This window comes from Caloenas nicobarica, chromosome 2, assembly GCF_036013445.1.
Source record: "Caloenas nicobarica isolate bCalNic1 chromosome 2, bCalNic1.hap1, whole genome shotgun sequence".
Lineage (NCBI taxonomy): Eukaryota > Metazoa > Chordata > Aves > Columbiformes > Columbidae > Caloenas > Caloenas nicobarica.
Genome location: NC_088246.1, coordinates 95,238,043 through 95,254,503, shown reverse-complemented (window position 1 = coordinate 95,254,503; position 16,461 = coordinate 95,238,043). Strand labels below are relative to the sequence as shown.

General features: G+C 37.6%; 1 protein-coding gene across 1 annotated transcript in view; it reads right to left on the bottom strand.

Annotated features, from left to right (window-relative positions):
* The window catches only part of RPRD1A (regulation of nuclear pre-mRNA domain containing 1A), a 48,280-nt gene that overhangs the window by 17,738 nt on the left and 14,081 nt on the right, over window positions 1–16,461 (bottom strand). The window contains exons 5-6 of the mRNA XM_065628845.1: window positions 16,154–16,280; window positions 15,880–16,055 (exon numbers count right to left, since the gene is read on the bottom strand). Coding sequence (XP_065484917.1) covers window positions 15,880–16,055; window positions 16,154–16,280 — 303 coding nt within the window. The remainder of the gene's footprint in view (window positions 1–15,879; window positions 16,056–16,153; window positions 16,281–16,461) is intronic.

The following is a 16,461-nucleotide window of genomic DNA, read 5'->3' as shown; positions in this document are numbered from 1 at the left end:
CTGTGGTTCTACATGCAAATGCTAAGTTTTTATCCATTACATTGAAAGATGCAAATCTGGAACTTGTGCTCAGTATCTTATATCTGGAGAAAGCTAAAACCTAAATTCTACATCTTGGTCTTTATTACTTTTGGTATTTTTAAGAGTAGCTTCTGTAAACTCTCTTGCTCTTTCATGTATTACCTAAGCGGATGTTAGCTATTCAGACACCAGAAGACAATGAACACCTACAGGTAACTCCAAAACCGAAGTTCAAGTGATCAGGATTATTCTACAGCCCACATACAGAATCACTCTCAGAAGCCTAAGAATTATTGCCTACCATTTAACAGAAGCATAAAGCTAAAACCTACAGCTGCTATTGAGTGTGTAGTTTTTCTGATCACGTGATGCGAAGAGAACATTCATTTTCCACTAACTACAGTGGCTGTTATCCAGCATGGCTTCAAAGATTTGGGGGAGGATATTTGCCAAGTTGTACATGCATACATAGAGTGCAGAGGATATGAATGGAATAAAAGAGATGTTCCTAGCCAGCACAGGGACAGGAAGTTTCTCTATCTTGAACTGTAAGATTTGAAAAAAAAAAAAATGCTAATACTCACTTTATGGTTTGCATTTACATCAAAACAATTTTCAACTACATGGCTTGAAAGCAGTTGCATGATTCTTTGGAGTCCAATCTTAGTAACACTGATTAGCCCAATAATAAAGCAGCACACCTCTAAGACGCCAGGGTTAGCACGTAAGTGTAACAGCTCTACTGGAGTGTGGGCTGGGGATAAAGGAAGACCTTGATGTTCCACAAAACTGGCCTGGATTCTTCTCTCCGCATAAGGCAGAAGACATCAGTCAGGAGATAAAAAAAAAACCACCAACACACCCAACAAGTTTCAGGATGCTGCTTTGTAGAAATGCTGAGAATATGGGTACAAAATGGCTGCAGAAGAAACAGCTCATTACATTTTTAATGGCTTTGCAGCAATAAATTGACAATCCATATAAATTACAGGTGAGAAGCTAACCAGGAAATCAACGAAGTAGTGGTTTAAATATTACTTTCTGGAGAATAGCCTAGTCACATTAAATTTCTTGCTGCTGTGTTCTAAGACAGCACTATGGCACAAGAAGAAATCCAGAAATTCAGGAATTATTAATCCTTGAGAGGAACATGCTGCCTGAAAAAGTTCATGCAGCTTCCCCAGAACCAAACCAGCACATAGTGAATGTACTTTCTCTTTTCGGTTTGTACCTGTATCACTTCTTGGCTTTATTCCAGAACCTTTCAGCCTCAGGATAAAAGGGCTTTGAGACTAACATTGCTGAGCAAGAACACCTGATTTCTTCCACAGATAAGAATATTATAAATAGGGACTTTCCACTCCTACATCTTCATATAATGCCATAGCTAAGCACAATAATTGTGTTAAGGCCAAGAGAGCAAATTAACAGGTATACACATAGACAGAATATATTCTCTCAGAAGTTGCATCTAATATCATTCTATACCAAACAATGGGGTCTTCTACTGGAAATGGCACTCAATTCACTACATGACCTGTAGCAGCAAGCACAAGAAATGCCTGGCTTTCAAGATGGCATGTTAAATTGTTTTGCTTAACAGTCTGTGTACACAATACTAACAGAGGTATAGCTTCTAGATCTATCTTGTTTGAAACAAAAGGTTGTTTAATGTACCACTGGTTTAAAAAAACCAGCATCAACATAAAAAAATCACCACCACCATGGGAAAAAAAAACAACGTTCTCCTAGTGCAGAAGGAAGAAAATGAAGAAAGAGGAAAACATGATTCACTAGCACCCTCGGAGTATCTGTCACTTACATTGGTTATTATGGAATCATAGAAGAGTGAAAGACTGAAAATATACAGCTGAAAGCTACCCATCAAATACCAGTTTAACTAATTCCCTGGATGCCAAATGATTATCAGTATCTAGGAGGCCAAATACTCCAGAATAAAGCTGGTACAATGATGGCACAGCTCACTCAATTTATCTGCCAAATATACTGACCTTATAAATGAGCCACCACCTTTTGATCACAGTTCACCACAGCTGATGGATGTCAATGATCTCAACCAGAAAACAGGCGATTTAAAATGGGAGATTTTATGGTGTTTCTAGAATACATCTAGAATTTAATCAGGATTCACTTTGATACTCCGAACTCTTAGGCAATGAAGAGCACCAGATTCAGCTTCAGCTTCACTGTTGAGTCTTGAGAGGTAGGGTAGCAAAGATGAGGTGAAGGGAAGGAAAGGAAGAGGAGATTCTACACAAATGCAACACTCAGTGTTTTCTTAGTGACCGTGGTTTGAGAAGAAAGCAGAATAAGCGATAGCGTGGAAAAGAATAAAGCTATAAGGTCAGATGACGAATAGTGAATCAGGATGTGATGCAGGAAACTACCGATTTCCTTTCTCCTGCCCTTGCAGAATCTTTCCTCCTACTCTAGCAGTTACTAGCAACCTAGAAATAAATTAAAACTTCGTGTGTTTGAAACATTGCCAAGTGTAACACTTGGGGGAGTTATGCCGTCTGCTCAGTCTTCTGCCTTCTACTGTCTTCATGATCAAAGGGCTCGCATTTATCGGGATCAGGACAGCTCTGAGGCTTGTTTTCAAAGGAGTTACAAGCAGTTCAGCACTCCACATAAAATCCAAGAACTTGTTTACAGGTACATCTTCAGAATAAACAAACGATGTTGTCCCTCTATCTCTCTGATGAATGAAGCATTTGGGCCGGAGTAAGATGCACCTTATCTGAATGCTATTGACGTAAGAGAAACAAAGGATGAAAAGAATCACATAATTAGCAATGCAAAGGAGTAATGAAAACCTAGCATTTGAGGAACTAGAACAAAGTATCTACTTGACCTCTAGGACTACAGTCAGATGTAAACCTTGCTTCTCCAGCCTTCTTCAGATTGTTTTATTGCCATTTTTGACATGGTGTTAGTGTGGTATTTTCAGAAGTGACTTCAAAACAAAAATTTTTTGAATGGTGGAACTCAAAGCTCAAATGCTTGTCTCCAACTTTCAATTCTGTGCCTTTCAAAACTTGACCCTCCCTCTTGCAATGTAATAACTAACGAAGCAGCCACTACACATTTCCTAACCCCAAACTCCACGTGCAGCAGAGCTTTAAAGCCACTGCACGTGCTGGCTGCGAAACTGAATCTGCACATCTGGTTTACAGGGCCTCAAAGAAGGAGCAGCATTCAAAAGACTGGTTTGGATGCATGCAGAGACAACCATAAACCAACCAACAAAACCAACAGTGGGAAACGTTTCACTTGTAGGCAGATCTAAGGCTTAGTTATTTCTATAATATCTATTAGTTAACACTGGCCTACACTGAAATCAAAGACCCACAGAATAGCTTCAAATGCTTCGGGACTTAAGTTAAATCACAAAATACCAATTAATATTCCAGCCTTCTGGTGCACATCTACTGGAACTTCTACGATTACTTTAAAAAGCACGTGGCATTTGTCCCACTTGTCAGCTTCCTCCCTTACCCCCGCTTACAAATGATGTGTATGCTCTGCCAAACAAACACAGCTATGGGGAGAGAACTGATCTCTTGGACCAAGAAACCAGCCTGATTTAGGGAGATAAAGCTGGGGCCAGATAGCGCTGTTAATTTATCTCCTCAGAGTCATTATTTTGTCCACTAATAAAAATGTAAAATGTGTCTTTCAGGTTCACTATATTTTCTGCCTAAAAACGTCACAGTACATTCCCCTCCTGCCTGTGCTCCTCAAAAATACCATTCTCATTGGTTTTTAAGAAGTGGTGTTTTTTCTTGTTTTGTTTCTTTTTTAATTTGGTAACATAAAGGTGTGGAAAGCCAAGTAACTAAAATTCCTTTTTGACACTTAGACAAAGCATTCCAAATATTCCCATTTAAACATGTACCATCCCACTTCAAATACAGAACCTCTTCTTCAATTCAAAAAAAATTATGACAGCAGACTTTTCTTCATTTTCTTCATGGAGCAGTGTACTTCATTTGATAACTGTGCAAAAGGGGTTTTTTTTAAAAATCAATTTGACTTCATAATGTATTTCTAAATTAACAAACCATTGAGAATTTAGATCCTGCTGTGAGGTCAATTTCACAAATGAAGAAAATTGAACAGAAAGGTGCTTTTGTGAAGAAAAAACTAAAACAGCAGCAACAAACCACACAAGGATTTAATCTAATAGTGAATCAGGCAAGAAAATAAAGCAGCCAGCGATGTCAGAGAACGCAGCTCAAAACACTGGCTCTTCAGACTAATACTTTCAGAGAAATACTGTTTCATCCCTGTTATCACCCTCAATATTACCATTTATTCAAGAATAGGTAGCACGGTGGTAAAAGGATGCTCAGTGAACGGTGATTCCTGTAAAGAAACGGCTAAACATCCTACCTCCATCCCAAAATTAGCTGAATTCTCCATCGCACAGTAACTCCCACCCAGTGTACTCTCTCCAGCTCTTCCCTCCCACCCCAGTATCCACTGACACCTTCTACATTGCCCAGCCATTTTTTTGGCAAAGTGCAGCAGAGGTCATGGCTGGTTCCATGCTACATAGGCTGAGGGGAGAAGAGCTACTGAAGCATTCCTTTGGGCTTCTCTTCTATCCACTTACAAAATTAATTTTATCAAACTCTTAAGGAACTGAATTATTTTTAAGATTGTTTCATTTTCAAGTGAAAGAAGAATTGATAGACTGGCAGCCTGACTGCAGTAGTCAAGTCTCCCGAGAAACCAGACTAGCACAATACATATAAGTCTTCTATAATAGTAGTTCACTCTCCCCTCTTCCACCAATTACTGCCAGCAGTAGCTGAGAAGCGTCAGAAAAGTGTTTTGCCCTCTCTAATCAAGTCAACTTAATGCATTTTTTATTTCAGATATATATCTTCATACCAGATTAGTAGAATGAAATTCCAAGACAGAGTCCATTTATAGGATTTATACATCATCCTAAATTGTTTCCCTGTGTTCTGTTTCACCTTACTTCCATCATTTTTAGTCCACAGCATTTCAGATTTTGGCAGTGGAACAACTTTACAAACACCTCCAAAGTGCACCGATGAAGTATTCTTTTACTCGAGGAAGAACTGAAGATCACAACTATTTCAGCCTGAATACAAAAAAAAAAAAAAAAAAAATATACCGTGGCCATTCCTTTGGCCTAGAATTAAGTTTTAAGGCAAGCGTAATGACCACTTCAGACCCTTATCAGGTGACGGTGAGACTCCTGTGACAAAAAACTTCCATTTCTCCCTTTCCACAGCTAAGAAACTACTCCTCAGCAAGCACAGGCATGGACTACATTGTTTCCTCATTGCTGCTGAAATAGCTCAATTGCTCTCTTACTTTTTCGTTACACCTCCCAGAATAACTGATGCACACAGCTTCAAGAGACGGACGTTAACCAGTGCCAGTGTTTTCACATTGTCCTCAACCATATTTTAAATTAACTTCCAAGCTCTTCCCCTCTGCAGATATCTGCACCATACCCCTCTCAATCAAGGAAACGTAGGTATGAAGGAAACAATCCACCTTCTAAGACAACACATTTTGAAATAAGGTCCTAGGAAAAAAAAAAGTGTGTGTGTATAGATATAGATGATAATAAATCTCAACTTCCAATTCTAATCAAGGCAAGAATGAACACTTCTACCAGGTGGCTGTGGCATCACGTAAAAGCCCGGCAACTCCCTTCCTCCCATTCTCCCCTCAGCATTTTGATTCTGAGTACATAGATTGTGTGTGGATGTAAGCCTTCCAGACTAGCTTCTCCGGGGGAAAAAGGCTGTCATTATTCTTAGAGAATAATTTTCAGAATCAGGCCACGTTCTTCAGAACTCTGCATTTCACCTGTGTGCTTTAACAGAAAGACAAAGACCATTTTCAAGAACTGTATTTTTCGGCAACAGCCTAGCTAAGGGAAGTGCTATTTTCCCTAACAATTTTCATGTTTTATCTGCTGGAGCTCTACTGCGCCACAAAGTAGCCTACTATTCTGTGGGCTCTTTAACAACCAGGGATAGCTGATTTTATATAAAGTCTGGATTTATTTTTTTGACTTAGACATTGGTGTGTGATGTTTTTGATCTGTAAAATTGATTTTCACATTTGAATCCTACTGAACAGTATTTCTGCCCTCTACATTTAGTCTTAGCTGAAAAGATATGGAAGCTACTCATTTCCATGATCTGCTACTTAAGCAGAGGTTACTTAAAAAGAGCACATTCGAAAGCTACTGGTCAAACAACGAGACCTCACTACCAGGATGTGTTAAAAATATACCTGTCAGCTAACGTTTGTCTACTTACTTGTACCTTTATTAAGAACTTCAGATGGAGAATTTGTAATCAATAGAAAAGTTGAAGGTGTCCTTCAGATCATCAGTACCTATTTGAAGAGTATACAGACCATAAAAGATATCTGAAATGATCATAATAAACCTTGTGACTAGTTTAGTAGTACCACTACACAAGACCTTTATTAATTTAAACTAGGGAAACAAAATAGTTTTGGTGTCTAATTAAAGCAGCTCAACTATGAATGCACTCACTGATTCATACGAACTCAATCTTCATTTGACAACAGAATTACTAAAACTAAAAAAGAAATCTATCTTGGTCATGCAAGTTTCATATGAATTCTTCCACTTTCTTTTTACTTGGTGATATTTTTCCTGTAACTGATGGACTTGGTAATAGACAAATTTTAATTCAAGCTCTGGGTTTCAAAAAAAACCCCAAACAACCCACAATATTGAAAGTGTACTGTCTTTACATATCACAAATTGTTTAAGTATTCTGAAACATGAATATTTCACTCCTAATACAACTTTTTTAAAATGCAAACAGGCTTTTTGTCATAAAGACATCATCAAAACTTACTAATTAGTTTATGCCAGTTAACATCTCTTCCAGCAAGAACTTTACTTTCCCCTGTGCTGACATTAAAATACAACTAATAACAAAAGGTAATTTATTATTTCAGTAGGAGGCTCTGAAAATATTTGCCACTTTAGACTACTACAGAAACAGATTATTTTCCTATGTATATGTGAGGACTCAGGTAAATATGAGCAGTCTGCCCAACATCTATGGTATCTACACTGGATAAAAATTTTCTTTAAATGCTGTCTCACCAACAGCCAGTTGTTGTCCACTTGCAGACTGTTTCCTTGCTGCACACACATTCTTTAAAAAGGAATCAGCCCTGTCTAGAATGCATGAGGGGTACTATGCCCTGCATCAGATTTTACATGTATCCATTTTTTAATGCTACGCTAGTTTTAGGTAGAAACATCAAAAGTTTTTATCTGAGAATGAAATCTGCTTTGTGTGGTTTTGGCAAGGCTGAGAGAAAAAGCAAGCCAATGTTCTAGCCATTTCTCTTCTTCTGTCAGGGATTCCTAGAAGCACGTTTTGTCAGCCCTTCCAACCATCCAGGTCATTATCAGAAATGCAACAACAACAACAATCTAACTACAAGTATATGTCATAGTGAAGTGAAACCTGAGTGTGGTGCTGCTTCTCAATTGCACATAGAAGCTTGTTAGACAAAAAACCAAAAAGTTTCTAGATCTTAATGATGGCAGGAAAATTTTCCAAATGCAACTTTTGAGTATCACTGTAATGGCACAGGCTTTAATTAGAATACAATTTAAAAAGAACACTAAGGAGCACAGCATTTGACTCAAACACAATTATCTTCAAAGACACACGGGCTTATTTCCCTGTTAAATGAAAGTATCAGAAGACATCAGCTAAACCAAGAATTTTCTGTTCAGTTTGTTTATACAAGCCATCTCAAATCATGGAGCAGAGCTTTCCAATAGCTTCCCTTCCCTCTTCCTTTCCACCCCCAACACTCAGTTTCTTTCTGGGTAGTTACATTTTGTGGTGAGTCTTCCCCAACAAGGCTGCCCCTCATTCCAGTGTGCTCTTACATTTCTATTTAGAGTTCACAGTTGCTTCAGCAAACAATTCCAAAGGCAAGTTTCTAGTTGCAGGAGGGATACAAGCAGGGTTTACAGTTCTGCTGACTTCATATTCACAATAAAGATGAAAAAAAAATACTTAAAATTTGATAGGTGTAGCAGCACAAACAACAGAATTTTAAAAAGTCTAAACAGCAACAATATTACTGTGGAAAATTAAGGCTTGTAGCAAGGGTATAGTCTTAGCTTGAAAAACTACTGACATAAAGAGGTGCTACAGTTTTAATATTTCTTACAGGTTTTTTTTTTTCTTCCAGTAAACATCTGATCAAAGCAAAAGGAACATCTACTGCAGAAAGCACCAGACAGAGTAACTTGCCAATCTACAGCTGTCCTTCAAAAACTTAAGTTCTAGACATAGCACTGATTATTCCATTTTCAGTTTCCCACTCTCTCAGATGTTTGCTTGCACAAAAACCCCAATCCATTACATACCTGCAAAACTTGTTCTTCTGGGGATGAGACAAATTCATTCATTTTGGTTAACAGTATCAAGTTTTTGGCTTGCAACAGCTAGGAACATTCTGTCTAAAAGTCTCACGAATAACAGCAAGTCCTAGTTAGATAAGACCAGTATCTTCTCTTGGTGTTTTTATAACAAGGAATTCAGAAGGTACCTCAAGGGTACCTAGTATCTTGTACTTGCCTTATCTTTTTTCCCCCTTTTAAATAAAAAAATAACTTAAGTTGGAGAGTGAAGGTTAAAAAACCCTGCTCTTCACAAACAATAAGGGTAAAATTGGTAAAACATTTTGTAAATACAAAAGCTATAACATTTTTATTACTCTGTTTCAAAAACAGTATCTTCAATTTGACAAGCAATGCTTTAGAACATGATGAACTGAAGCAACAGATTATCCTTACTTCACAAGGATGAGCAAACTACAACCTACAACCTGCCTGATCTACTAGGAAAGCCAGGATTTATACTCAAGTATCTACTAATTCAATTTTGTAAGTGGGAGCCTTCCAAGTGTTTCTGTTGCTCTGAATGACAACACAGAGCTCTGAAGTCTAATATTCTTTCAGGTACAGATTGAGAAACTATGTACCATGGTATCTGAGGCTGTAGTTATTAGATCACGATATAAAAACGGATACTTATTGGTCAAGTACAGAGAGGTTATAAGAACTGTGACAAGTAAGCATTATTCTCCTAAAATAAGTACAGCACAGAGGAACAAAATGCACTGAACACTTTGTGTTTGACATAAGGGCTGCTGTTCTCCACTCTAGCCCAGCAAATTACTTCTACATAACCTATACAACTGCATCTCTTGTCACTTTTCAGTACTGAAAAAAAATGCTCATGGAAACAGATCAACTACATTTAAAAAGATAAGTTAGCAACCTGTAAGCAGGCTTAGCAAGCCTACTTCTATTGCAGATAGGAGATACAATCTGTGTCTCATTTTAAACATCACCTCACATTAACTTCTAATCTAATATACCTTAAGGATTGATGAGTATTGCAGTGATTAATTCTCTCCAGTCAACTTCAAGTAGACAATCCAAACTACTAAGCTTGGTTGGCGTTTTTTGGTTATTTTTCTTTTTTTTTTTTCTTTTAAGGAAACCCCAGTGACTATACTCACTAAAGGACTTGCACTGTGCAACTCAACTTGAAGTTCAATGGAGCATTTACACTACACAAACCAACTCATATAATCATTCAAAGACAACGGATGACCAAGGGCTTTGAACCAATCTACACAAACCTCTAAGCATAGGGACCTGTTTCTGAACCTCATTCCATTTTGGACAAGCTAGGATAGGGAGAACAAGAACGAAGAGAATGCATCCATTAGACATCCTTAGCCTATATTTCCCTCCTGATGGTTGAGTTACATATGTTTCTCTGAAGAACAGTGAAAGTTACTTGAAACTGGCCTACAAAAAGAAGAAAATTTTGGCAAAAGGTCTCCTCCATTTTTTATTATAAAGAGATCCAGAGTGATGCTCCCTTCAGCCCAAAAATATTGAGATCAAGCACCTCTTCAGTAAAGGTCATACACTACCCTGAACTGGAAGCACTGTCAAGTCAGCTTCAATTTCTGAAGCTGTATTCCTGAATATAAATTAATGCAATGGTTCATACTGTCAAAAGAGACTACACAACATGGTCTGTTTGCTATCATTAATTACAGTGAGTCTTCTGCTGCCTAACATGTATCAGAAGACTTAAAGCACTCCTGATGAGTATGGATGAACCTTATTGCCCACTTCCTGATATTTCCCAGCTACCGGTTCTGTAATCATTGCACTGTTAACAGCAGATACAGTACAACTCAGTTCTAATTAAAGATTGAGTTACTGTGGTGTTGCCACACTTCGGGAGTTGTACATCACCTACAACGCTGCAAACTCCACCCTATGACAAAAAGCAGTGCAAGCTTCATGCTACAAACCAATCTTCCTCAACTTCAACCAAAGCTCAGCAAAATACTGTAGCTGCTCAGCTGCAAGGTTATGAAGAAATGAATCCAAATTATTTTAAGTGGAGTTGAAAAGTATGAAGCATGACTGAATGCATTACTCCAAGTTCATCTGGCACTCAAAGAAAGAAGCTGGCATAAAAAGGTACTAGGTACCTATAAGGGGTAAAAAAACCCCACAAAACAAACAAACAAAAAGTAGCAAGGAAAGCACTACACTGTGATAACACAAAGGCCATGCTGGAGTGAAACAGTAGACAGACAATCTGGCACTGAGAACCAAAATCTAAACACAAGAGGCCTGTTATACGACTGTCATCCCTACATTCTTTGCTTAACATTTTTGTCTGCATTTGAAACCATTACGCTGGAACTGAAAAGCTTCCACTCCAGAGTTACAGACTAGGAAGACCAACTGTCTGCCATCTACCCACAAAATCCCATGACAAAATTAAACCCTTTAGAAGTCAACCTATATTGAGCTATAAAGCTCAATCATGAAGTAAAACTGCATTGAACATATAATATTCTCTTCACATGCTAAGAAACCACAAACAATTAAAACCAGATGTATGAATGTAAGGATATGGATATTGTTTATACAGCTGTAGAAAATAAGGAATGCAAGATGGCAACATCATCAGCAAAAGTGTCTTAATTAAATGCAAGCTGCTAAAACACAGCACACCTCCAGGAGCAGCATTTCCTTAATAAAAATTTTGATTTAGTGACACGAATGTTCCCCAATTTAAAAGAATGAGTTCATAGAAACACTATGTAAGAAACTGGGTCATCCAGCATATGCTAAGTGTAGTGATGCCATGTTTTTCCTTAACATCAAAATGACGATGAGAGTAGGCTGTCTTGTTCTTCTAGAAAAAGGTCGTATGATGCCCTGCCCACACTTAAGTCATGTACTATTTTGAACTATCAAAGCCTTTATGTGAAATTTAGTAAGAGTTAGTTTACTCTGTAATCAATGAGATTGCAGACAAGGCAAAAGCAAAGCAATATGAAAAAACAGTAAATCAAGTGCTTCTCTTGTTCATGTAATCCCCATATTTTTAAGGCCATTTTAATTCTAGAATGCCTACAGGACATTCTTTTCTCACAAGATGAACACACCTGGATATTACTCTATGCATATCTCATTCTCCGTTCCTGCATAACATAAAAAGCTCTTCTTTTATCAGCCTTCAGTGAGATCAATAAATGAGCCAACATTTCTGTTCAAAAACTAGGGGACAGGCAGGGAGACAGGAGGGGTCACAACAAGGAAGCAGAGTGCGAAAATTCAGTCAAAATAGTAGAAAACAGGAAATTGTATTAGTCCTCAAAAGTTCCAAGAAAAAAAAGGGTTCCTACAAAAACAACTTTCTGCAAAAATTTCCATTTTCTCTAACAGATAGAATCACATCTACTTATAAATCCGATATAAGTTTCCAGATACACCTACAGTACCACTGAACCTTAAATATTTATACTACCTTAAAACTTAGAAAAGTGAATGGAAAATGCTCTATAGGACAATTCTAAATTTGAACGGGGCATCCAGAGGGGCATAAGAACAATTATAAAATACATCTTCTTTGTTACTTACATAAAATGTAAAATAGATGTACATTAATAAAGTGAAAGTCCTTTATTGTACTTGTGAAGGACACATTCTACATCCATCACTTCTCATTTCTGACGTTCATGTAAACCCAAGAACTAGAGTGTAAGTTAAAAAGCAAAGTCTGAAAGGTCTTGTTTTCACAGTTCTTTCCTTTTAGTAATGGCAGCTTCAATGCAAGTGACACCCAAACTTCTGCATTTGGAATTTTAAATGATTTAACCGAAAGGACTTGTGAGTTTTAGGAACAACTATGTGAAAGTTTTAACCTTCAAGAAAAGGGAATGAACTGGATAAATACTTATCCATCTCAAGCATAAACTCAGTAATGTTTGTGAGAACATAGATGAAAATAGCAGAGGTTTGTAGAATCCCTCCTCTTCAGTTTTCAAAAACAACAGACAATACAAGCTTTTGATTATTAAATTTATTTTTATCAGGATGTGTGTACTAATGGATGGTGACATCATTAGAAGATAGGTCCATGTCCACCACCTGCAACAGAAGCTAGACAGATGTTAAAGAAAACAATTTAAGAGTTAAAGGTGACACTACTTACCCAGATCAGACTTATGAAAGCACCTACTAAAGCAGTACAGTTACCTTTGATGCAGACATGTTAGCTCATATTATTTAGCTGTGGTCAAAATTTCCTGTCAATATTTAATGCATACATTACCTTGATTTTGATGGGAATCAAGCTCTTCTGTTTAGAAATAACTATTAGAGAAACTGTTATTTTAAAAAAACTACTCACAGAAAGATTGGTTATTCAAAGTTACTTACCTGTAAATTTTCTTCAGAAGATAAATGACCTGCAAATTTAGGTCTAAAGCTCCCATTTAAAGTTAAAAGTTAAAAAGAATTCTCTGGGAATTCAAATTCTAACACTGTTAAACCAGGTCAACAGCAGGTAACATTTCTAGATTCCACTAGGAACAAAACTGCTTGTTTCTTACCATACCTGGGTGTTTGACAAAGCATTAAGGTAGGATATCAGCAATATACTTACAGATGAGTGATACCAATTCAGAAAGAAATGAATGCTTGATATGTTATCACCCAGAGACCCAGAGACCATGTCATACTAAAAAAAAAAATGTCAATAGCCAGAGGTCTAACAGAGAAAACAAATTTGTCTAGAACAAATTGATTTCACCAGAAATTAAACTTGAACAGCAAAACCTAGGGAAAGACCATTCAGGAAATACATTCTCAAAGAATTAGGTGACAGGCCCCTTCCTCAGCGCTATTTAAAATGAGAAGCCAAGAAGCAAGGCTCAGTCCGAGGAATGGTATTTCCTAAGACCGTAAAAACAGAGTCCTTGCTTCAGGAAAAAAAAAAAAAATACATCTGGCTACAGCTCTTTGGTATTTACATCAGAAGATAGCCATTTCTTAAAAAAACCCCACAAAAACAAAACACACACACACAAAAAAACCAACAAAAACCCCAAAATACCACCACACACACAAATAAAAACACAACAAAAACACCCACAAAACAAAAACAAACCAAATCACAAAAACACCCCCAAAACACACAATTAAAACATACCAGACAAAACAAACAAACCAAACCACCACCCCCCCCGCCTCCCCCCCCAAACAGAGAAACTAAGTCAGCTGGCCCTACAGAAGGTATCATGAAGACATCCTGATCTTACATTTCAAAACTCCAGAATGTTTATCGGCCTGCACTTCCCAAACCAAAAAGGACTACTGGTAGTGAGCACAAAGTCACTCCACTCAACACTAAGTTTAGAAGCTTAATTTTCTGCTTTTTGTTCTTTACAATCTCTTGGCTCATAGCTTGTTATTAAGTACCTTGGGTTGACCCCATCTTGGCTCACAGTTCTTAGTAACCTGCATTTATACCACACTGATGAGCCTAAAACCTTCTTACAGCATAGCTCAATGTCCTAGGACTTCATGTGTTTAAAAGACTACTATAGATACTTCAAATGGGCTCCTGCTTTCTAAAGAAAGACCTCTGAAACAAGTCCGAAAACTGGAAGCGAGCTGTATTAGAATGAGTTTCTTTAACAATTTAAATAATTCAACCAAGAAACCCAGTTTTATGGACTGTAACAGCCAGGGAATAAGCAACTGCTTTCTCTTACAGCTATGAACTCTTTGATCTGGTAATACCAGGAAATTAAACTGGTTTGTGTTGGCTGAAAACAACCAAGAAGACGTCCACAGCTGCACTCCATTTTTAATTTCAGATTAACTGAGTTCTTCCAATTTTACAGTAGTATAAATCTGTATGAAGGACTAAGTCACTGCCTTTCGAGCAACTCACTGTCGCAGTGGTCTACTATATCTAAACAGGGTCTAATTGCTGGTAATTATCTACAAAAGGAGTGTCTCAAGACAATCGGTGTCACACTGGTACTGTGGCAACTTGTCCTTCAAACACATCCTCCACACACAGACAGAAGGCAGGGCAGTGATAAACAGCTTAAGGCTTCATTAATCCTCCTGGTTCCAGTGTGCAGTTGGATCAGTTGCTACTGCGACCAGCACTACCGTGTATACCATCTATCTTACGTGAAGTTGGCTGATATTCTTCCCACAGGATAAACAGAGTGAAGTTGATAGGAAGAAGCTTCATTAATTGCTTTTCTGTGAGGCATAGAGCAAAGGAAGGAAGTCAGGAAATGAGTAGTCTAGGAATGATACAACCGCTCTGAATGACCACTTCATATATATTGTGAACAGCATTTTCCTGAAGAGACACCACAGAATCTGAATTCAAGTTATAAAGTCATAAAAGCGTAAAGAAACCACAGAGTGAAAAAAAGTGTTCTTGACAGGTCTATAGGATATGAAACCCAAAAAGCAATCAATTTGTGCGCCATGCAAGGACTACAAGTGTGTGCTGCAGTTACAGGGCACCACAACTGTTCAGCTATATCCCCTTGCAAAAGGATGCAGCTTCAGTTCTATTACTGTAATACACAAGTTAGCGCTGGAACCCACGTCTCAAAGCTGAGACAAGGGATTTGGGAAGCAATGGGCATGAAATTATGGACCTGTTTAGGACACGTGGGATGTTCAACAGGAGGCCTGACAGTATTCAGGGGTAGGAAAGGAAAACAGATGACAGCTAATAGTGATGAAAGGAATAACTTGGTCATTTGTTCATAATGAGCTGTTCACTCTGCAAACCTTTTATTGATGATTCCTCCTATACTAATGATGCTAATGCTACAAATGCTAACCAGCTCTGTTGCAGGCTGTAAAACCTAAAACTGCATTTTACTGGGTTTAACGGATGCTTGAGTCAGGTTAAAAAGCTGTGCTGAAAGCAGTAATGAAATTCTTATCCTTTAAGTGGCTTCACAAACCTACAACTAGCAGAAAGATTATTCTATTTACAAAAAGGGTATTATTAAACAATGTATGACACAACTAAGACTTACACCAATGAATGAAAAGAATAAGAAAAAATTTACTCTCTGACGAATTAAGTTTGCACCATTCAGGATAAGACTCTCTCTATTTGCACTACTAAAACTAACTCTGTACGTATAATGATGACTGAATAAGCTGAAAAACAAAGATAAACACTGAAGTCATTACAATTGTAACATTACCTAATGTTGAGCTGGTTTAATAGATTTAGAACACTAGAACCAAAAGAAATCTTGTTAATAATGCGCTGGAAGCAAAGACCTAACAGTGAGTAAATATTTACCTTCGGAGAGAAAATTTGTTTAGACAAACTAAAAACATTTGCAAGAACAAGCTTTAGTGAAGAATGGACTAAATAAATCATTACGCACTTCCAGCTTATGTTCTTTCTCTGCAAGGAATTCTTTTTGACATCGGAGAAAGTCCGACAACATTCGAGTTAGCTGTTTTCTATCATCTATTTCAGCTGCCAACCTGCCATTGTAATCCGCCAGCAACATACATGCATCATCTACCATTTTGGAAAGTTGCTCTCCAGATTCCTTATCTAAAATGCAAGCAGAGAAAAACAGGTAAAGCATGATTTTGTTATATACTGTTAAGTTCTCAGAACAGCATTTCAGTTACCGGATCCCCAGCCCTCACCTGTTATTCTGTCTAACAGGGACACATCTTGGACCTCTATAGGCAAAGAAGCTATTCTCTGATGAACTGCTGCATCCCCAGAGGCAGCGTTTTCTAGTTCTTGTAATGCTCTAATGAGATCTGTGGTCTGAAAAAAGCATGCAAGATTGAGAACTCATTTAAATAAACAGATTCTAGTACAAAACAATATTTCACAATAAGCTCATGGTGTCAACTTTATGGTAATTTTAAAAGCATTTATGATATCAGCTTTAGAGCAACATTCTACCCCCTCTCAGACAGAAAACAAACCAAAATCTAGCCACGAA